The 7,451-nt window shown below is 43.7% G+C and overlaps 1 protein-coding gene across 3 annotated transcripts; it reads right to left on the bottom strand.

Annotated features, from left to right (window-relative positions):
* Window positions 1–66: 66 nt before the first annotated feature.
* LOC147797608 (uncharacterized) lies at window positions 67–6,766 on the bottom strand. Of its 3 annotated transcripts, none has more exons than XM_087142910.1 (8): window positions 6,365–6,762; window positions 5,733–5,784; window positions 5,158–5,232; window positions 4,158–4,286; window positions 3,324–3,539; window positions 2,433–2,642; window positions 1,129–1,347; window positions 70–738 (listed from the first exon to the last, which is right to left on the bottom strand). In XM_087142910.1, exons 1-8 carry the CDS (start codon window positions 6,443–6,445, stop codon window positions 665–667), a joined length of 1,056 nt encoding a protein of 351 aa, XP_086999036.1. In that variant the 5' UTR covers window positions 6,446–6,762; the 3' UTR covers window positions 70–664. The 3 variants fall into 3 exon arrangements, with proteins under 3 accessions (XP_086999038.1, XP_086999036.1, XP_086999035.1); XM_087142909.1 differs by having other exon boundaries at window positions 73–738; window positions 3,324–3,545; window positions 6,365–6,758; XM_087142912.1 differs by lacking the exon at window positions 5,158–5,232 and having other exon boundaries at window positions 67–738; window positions 3,324–3,545; window positions 6,365–6,766.
* Between the last annotated feature and the right edge of the window lie 685 nt (window positions 6,767–7,451).

Consider the following 7,451-nt stretch of genomic DNA (forward strand, 5'->3'; position numbering starts at 1 on the left):
ACATAGTACACATCAAATTGAAGATGAAAAGTTTTAACCTTGAATTGCCAGGTTCTGAAGAAGCAAAGTTGAACGGTCTTTGAAGTCATTGTGTAGAATGTCAGGAATTCGATAGATATTGCGTTAAGATTCACGGGATGTGAAGTGTACTTGTGAAGAGGGAACTTGTCATATAATACGGGCGATTCACAAGATTGCGCCACCAAGAGTTTGCAACACGTTGGCCAATCATAACGCGCGAAATTTGTCGACCCTTTCTAAACGCGCATTTGGTCGACAAATTTTGCGCACTGTGATTGGCCAACGCATTGCCAACTCTTGGTGGCGCTCTATTGTGAAACGGCCGTATTGATAGAAGAATGAAACTGAGTTGCGGCTGTTACGACAGTGTCTTCACTTAAACCGAATCTGCATGGACAGGGGTGTTTCAGTCACCACCTGCTTTTGTCCGAGAAAGATTTCTTGCATTTTTAGGAAACTTACTATTTAAAAAGCCACTTCAGTACCCGTAACTTATACAGTCTATCATGTTCGTTACACTATTTTAAGGAAGATTTTCTTCATAGATGCAGTCAGTAATAAACTACTGATCTTCATAGGAATTCAGTTGTAAAGCAAGTCGGTATACCCCAGGTAGCTAGTCACTCGTACACGATGTCTGTCGTTAAGCTTTTGTCTTTCGTTTCCTCAAAGTTGTTTTCAGCATCTGAGCTCGGCGATCTTCGGCCTTGGGCTTATCTGCAGAGGACGAGAAAGGCAGAATAGATGTAGGGAATGAGTTCGTCATTACGAGCTCAACGCTTGACGTGTTGTGCTCGTTTGGATAGCAAATTTCCATCCTTTGTGAAGCTAACCCACATGGAAGTCTCTCCCACGGGAAGGCCCTTGTCACAACAGCGAATTGCAGGTGATGCACTGTGGGCCAATCGAGAATTAGGCCAAGGTAGAATAACTTGGCTGCGACTTGCAATTACACATGAATTTATGGCAATAGCTTCAGCCATTTCCCGTTGAGATGTATGTAATTTTCAAGCCGCAGCCAGTAATTTGTATATAGCCCTAGACTCTGACGGGAAGTTTTGTATACCTAAAGCTTTATCATTAGTGCAAAGTGTGTTGCAATCTTACCTTGTTTCTCCTCCGGTTTGGCGAACCAGGAGTCGGGCACCCAACTTGGCATAGGCCCCCACGAGTCTTGCCACTCCAGCTCAGAGAAGTCGCTGTCCACCGACCAGGAATCCATCCAGTCTGACCAGGAGCCGGACCCCTCAGGTTCCTGTGGCTTGACCTCCTTGGTAGGTTTGGGGCGGGGCTCAGGTTTCATTTGGCGTTTATGGTTTTTGGCTTCTGTTCACCGTAGTTAAAACCCGTTATAGAACTACCACCGTGAGGCAGCCTTGTTTATAAGCTAGGATTTTTGTAGTAGATAAATGTCAACTACCCACACAGTACACGTCCTAGTTGATCAATATAACAGTCTTACGCTGCAATGTATTGATCGATATTACTCTATACTACTCGAAATTTATTGTTTTGTCGTTTTTTAACGACCGCTTTCTTAGTGACAGCTGCATGGTCTGGGGGCAAACTTGTTAAATGTGTTGCCAGGACGTTTTAAAGAATTGCCCATCAAGCACAAAGTTTTGCCCATTCTGTCAAATATTGTAATTGTCAATCTGCACGTTACGGTGGCTTACCTCAACCAAGAACGTTCTTATAACGGCATATAACTCCATAATTGAGCATGTTACACTGTAAATTATACGGCGTTATAACTTCATAATATGAGGGTGTTACAAAATAGGGCGTCATAACGAGGCGTTGTAACACTGTACATCTAGGGTGTTATAATGCCGTAATGAAAAAAAATGTTCTTAGTGGAGATCAGTCACTCGTGGCATGGGCAACACGTCAACATTTAGAGTGTTCATGACAAAATGTCGGTACTTTCCGTGGTTTTTGCATTGGACTGTTTTCAGCAAAACTCAACGAATTGATTTGTATTTCTGACACTCGCTAACTTAGTGCAAAAATCCGATTAAAAAGGTAAACACAGAGTGCCATACTATGGATCCAAGAGCTTCGCTTGCACGGAGAAAGACGTTAATATTTGCAGTTGAAGGTCTTCGGTCATAAGCGTTGAAAGACCGTCATCAAGGAGGTGCACGGGAGAGTTCTTACTCTTTATATAACCAAAGAAATATCCTGACTTGGATTCATACTCAACGGAACTGAGAATGTCTATAGCTATGCGATGTTTTTGTGACGTGGTGGCAAAAGGTGAATACATTAGGCTGATTTTAGATCCACTTGCAGTGAACTTCACGGCAGCATAATTGGGTGACGTCGAACTTGCGTCACACCGACATCGATATTTGAGTGAAGTCTGAACTGGCCTTAAACGTTGAACATCGAGACATCTGTATTCTTACCTGTTTTCTCCTCCGGTTTGGCGAACCAGGAGTCGGGCACCCAGCTGGGCATAGGCCCCCACGAGTCTTGCCACTCCAGCTCAGAGAAGTCACTGCCCAACGACCAGGAATCCATCCAGTCTGACCAGGAGCCGGACCCCTCAGGTTCCTGTGGCTTGGCCTCCTTGGTAGGTTTGGGGCGGGGCTCAGGTTTCATTTGGTGTTTGGTCTCTGTTTTTAACCGTGATGAAAAAAATTCTTAGCACTATTACTGCACTGCAGACGAGTATGCGAGGCTGGTCAGCTATTATTTTAACTACCTGTTGTGTGTTTTCCCTCCTTCACCATTAAGACAAATCAATCTTACAGATTGAAACTACTAAGTGTAAAGATAAAGTACTACTACTCTACATTTGACTGTATTTTATTTCAGACATCAGTGGTGTCGTGAGTGTCCTCGTAAGAAGTACTTGGTTGTATAGTGGCTCCTTGTTCGGGGCGAACTTAATATTGTTCAATTCGTACTCACAGCCAGAACGCGTTCAACGTTTTTGCTCATACACTAAACAAGTCATGAATGTCTCCATATCATGGGCGGGGAGGAGGCAACCCCCCCCCTTTTTCCTAGGGGACAATTTCCGTGGGGCAGAGTACTCAGATTGAAAACTAATGAACAATTAACAGCAAGAGGAGGTCAAGTTCGAGGTTTGATAAGCATATTGGTGATTTGCAACTCTTTTCATCTATTTTTATCAAAATTTCTTTCGCTTCCCCCCTTTCCCATTTTGTTTTCAGTGATTTTCCGTGGAGGGCGTGGAAGTGCCCTTTGCGACTACCATGACCACAGTATGGAGTGTGAATTAGGCCTTAAACCTAAACGTTCAGCCTAGTTGATCTTCATTGTAATCTTACCCTGTTTCTCCTCCGGTTTGGCGAACCAGGAGTCGGGCACCCAACTTGGCATAGGCCCCCACGATTCTTGCCACTCCAGCTCAGAGAAGTCACTGCCCAACGACCAGGAATCCATCCAGTCTGACCAGGAGCCGGACCCCTCAGGTTCCTGTGGCTTGGCCTCCTCGGTAGGTTTGGGGCGGGGCTCAGGTTTCATTTGGCGTTTCCTTTTGTCCTCTGTAACTAGCGAATAAGAAAACATTAGAAACACTTTATTATAAGAAGTCCTTTAGGTTTGCTCAAAAATCACAGCTTGTTATGTTTGGTTTTTCAAAAATAATTTGAGGTCACTTTTCTCCTTGACCCACATTGCGCCAAGTAATGCTGGACCATCTGACAGCCGGGCGCGGATTCTGCTCCCAAGAATTCAGCCGTCATAGTGTTTAAGTGTATGAACATTTTATAAGTTGGCGAACTTGTGAAAACACACGTCACTACGTTGTCACGGGTGACATCTGGCCTTGGTCTGGGTAAATTGTGTCAAACTTGCAAGATTGAGAAAAACACTCGGGCAATCAACGTCGAAAGACACTCCTTTGAATAGTGGGAACCACTCATATTGCTTACGTCCAGTAAGTATTGGTTTGCATAGGTTTCAAGTGACTAGCAATTCGCCTGAAACCGCTTGCAGGTATCGCCTAAGCATCGAAGAAACTCTTTTATCGGTCATATCTGTGCTATTTGACATCTTCGTGATCTGCTCTGCAGTCACGGAAACCGGCCAGAAAAAGTTACAATTTTGAAAGAAAATGACTCTGGCCCGGTGGTAACCTTCACCATTCCTAAATTGGTTACCTGCGAGGTGACGCTTGAGTGCGCGTGTCATCATGGCACGTTCTTCGAGTTCCCGGGCCAATTTATCTCTCTTGAGGGTCGATTCGGGCTTCTTGTCCTCGCTCAAACTGCGCTTGCTCAGGGCCGCTTCTGAAGATTGAAATGAAGTTTGAAGAACTTCAGTTTGTGCTGGGATTCGTACACTGGATGTATGATTGATGTGACCATGACTCAGCAAAGTGTACCACGACACTATACCTCGATTATTCATTTAGTGTTCAAGCAAATTTGCAGTCACATTTTGAACCAACCTCTTTTTAACACGTTCAACCACGACGTGTTCAGATATAGAACTTAAATGTTTAAATGCGTTTCCAGTGCACACGTGTAGTTTTGTGAAAACCGTGTAGCATTCAACCACACTCCTAACGCATCTTAAACACATGAGTAAAAAAAGTGTTAAAATGAAAATGGCTTCAAAATGTAAAAAGCATTTAGAAACATTTTTTAATGTGCGGCGATGCTGAAAGAAAGTAAGGCCAGTCCAAATCGTGAGCCCGATAGGCGGTATAGGGCTATAAAGAATTTGTTCCGTTTATCTGGTTTGGCTTAGGTGTAGTTAATTAGGTGTAGTTGCAGGGCTGAGTGGGGATAAGGTTGGATTGGGTTGGGTTGGAGCAAGTTAGTTTGGTTAGCTTTGGTCGGGTTGGGTTGGGTTGCGTAATTGGATCGGATGGGTAGGTAGGTTGTTGGCTTTGCTTGGGTTGAGCTGTGTTTGGTTGAGTTGGTGGATAGCTGTAGAGGTTGGGGGTAATCTGTCGGAAAGGGCTTGTTTGAGGTGGGTCGAGATGGGTTGTACTGATTTAGGTCGGTTGGGTTTGCGTTGAGGTTGGCTGGGTTGTGTTGAGGCGGTTTGGATGGGTGGCGTTGAACGAGGTTGAGTTAGTTTAGATGGGAGGGGTTGAAGTTGGAGTGAGCTGGACTGATCAGGTAAAAGATGCGACAGTTGAAGCTGTCTTACCGGCTCGACGCCTGAGGGCGTCCCTGCTCATGGCACGTGCTTTGAGGGATTTTGTCATCTCACGTTTTTTGTCAGCTGTTGGGTCAACCATTCAAATGCCTGCCTTTATTATCTGATGCTTCGCAATCACACGATTTAAATAAAGCAACTTTACTCTTTGGAAAAGTAGCGTTACGCTGTTTACAGATTAAGCTCGAGGAGAAAGAGGAAATGAAGCGAATTTGAACTCACTCCCTAAGGATCGTCGCAAACATCAGAAAGATTCTAAGGAAAATTAACGAGATACAGCAAACAAAAATCTTGGCCAAGCCCACTAGTTTGGTGATCCAAACGATTCCCAGAGTCCGCCCCATAAATTCAAATGAACTGACGGTGCAAACATCATGTGATTTCTTGCCCAGCGCAAACAGTCTTCCGTAAACCCTGTTTACCGCTTGGCTATCCATTCCTGCACGTAGAATCTGCGACAGCACCACCATGGGTTCTAGAGCGCCCCAACTTGGCCAAAGACAGAAAAAACAAACAAACCACGGTCTTTAGGTCCTATATGATCTATTGGCCCTTCGTTCACTCACCTAGTGCTCTGGCCTTAGCATGCACTAGTGCCTTCATAAGAGCTTTTACTTCCTGAGGAAACGGGAAAAAAGTTCTCTTGGGTTTATTAATAGATATTAAGTCTCATGAAGCTTATTACACTGAGTTATGAGTGACGCCCTCACGAAGTAAGCTGAAGGCAGCAAAAACTGGAGGGATGAGGCCCGAGACGTCAAAGAGATTCTAAGAGTAGTAGTTTACACAAAGACTGAGCAAAACACACAAAAAAACATTCCAAAGTTAAATATTCAGAATGAGGACTTTTCTAGCTGTGTATATCAAACGACGCTTCACGCAGAGTCTTCCAGATAAGGCCAAAACATCAATTTATTTTGTTTTATTGTCGAGTTAACCATCTAAATTTTCCCTACCTCGTTCATTAAGACAATTTTGTTGATGATTCGCTGCGATTCAGTATGAGAGAATAGTCATTTCGATATCTTTTCTTGTGCCATTTCCGTCTGCTTGAGAAATTCTATCCTATTTATGGTACCTATGTGTTAACCATTCTATGTAAACTTATAAGTAATTTTCAAAATAAAAGTTTTGTGTGTGTGTTATGTATAACTATAGCACAGTTTCTTCGCGAATGATCTTAAAACCTCCGACTTACCGAACCTTTATTCTCTGGCCGTGCTTGGACAGCCAACACAGCAAGTAGCACTAGGCACGCTGTCAGCAGCAAACGAGCCATGATGACTTGAGTTCACGATATGAATCGGCAGACTTAACCTGCTCGTCACTTTTCTATTCCTACACCCGATCTCCATACTTCAGTCCTTCGATATTTAGATTCCCCGATTGGTCCAGAGTGCCGAGGAGTCCTAATGACGTCACGGCTGCCATGACGACGCCTGGACTGCATATCTCGAAGTAGTTGATTTAGGGTGTGGTTTTTCTCAAGCATCCTTGAGATATTTTGACATTCAAAGTGCACTCAGAGAGCCATCGTGTTTGACAAAAGTCTTTGAAGACTCACCCTATGCAATGTCTGTTCATCTCGTCTTGTTTTTCTTCCTTTTGTGTCAAGAGATAAATCCAAAAGCCAAACGAAAGCTTCAACATCGAAAGTTTGTTTAAGCGTAAGGATAATAAGGCATCGTAGTCTTACGTCTCACAAAAGTATACATCTCACACATATTAAAAGGAAGCGGTGCCTTTATGTAATAGGCTGGTACAACGTTCAACAGAGGAAACCCAGGTTAAAACAGCTCCATGGTTATTTCCATTCAACTTCTCGAATAGGACACGACAAGCAACGTTCCACGACTGCGTCTGCACGCGCGTGCTCAAACTTCGGCAAGGTTTTGCGCACTACTGACTTTACAGACTTGTACAGCCGCGTCGCTATAGTACCCCGTACATACAGAACACGAGAGTTGGACCTACCAAATCTTCGAAAATCTTACCTGCTGCATTATTGTTTATAGGATTTTGACCACTCCACTCGCACAGAATGTGTGATTTGGGAGGTGAGAAAGATACTTTTGAATTGGTGAAGATGCAGCTTCACCCTCGTGAAATTGTCAAGTTCTGACCTGTGTGATTGGACCCTTCTCTCAATGAGATGTCTCCGTAGTTTGTTTTGCTTTAAAACATTAAATTTATTTCAAATTGTAAACTGCATCATTGTCTCATGTATACGTAACTTTCATTTGTCTACATGAGACCTGCAGTGTCTAGACGTGGTAACGATACTT

This window comes from Acanthaster planci, linkage group LG10 (assembly GCF_054643075.1).
Source record: "Acanthaster planci isolate LZ-2023a linkage group LG10, COTS_SCS, whole genome shotgun sequence".
NCBI classification, from domain to species: Eukaryota; Metazoa; Echinodermata; class Asteroidea; order Valvatida; family Acanthasteridae; genus Acanthaster; species Acanthaster planci.

What these genes read in the sequence shown, in the direction of transcription:
- LOC147797608 (XM_087142909.1), bottom strand. Translation starts at nt 6,445, where the DNA reads ATGGCTCGTTTGCTGCTGACAGCGTGCCTAGTGCTACTTGCTGTGTTG. An exon ending in TGCTAAGGCCAGAGCACTAG is followed by an intron (nt 5,233 to 5,732) that starts GTGAGTGAACGA and finishes TTGACCCAACAG; the next exon opens with CTGACAAAAAACGTGAGATG. An exon ending in CAAACCGGAGGAGAAACAGG is followed by an intron (nt 2,643 to 3,323) that starts GTAAGATTACAA and finishes GGTTAAAAACAG; the next exon opens with AGACCAAACACCAAATGAAA.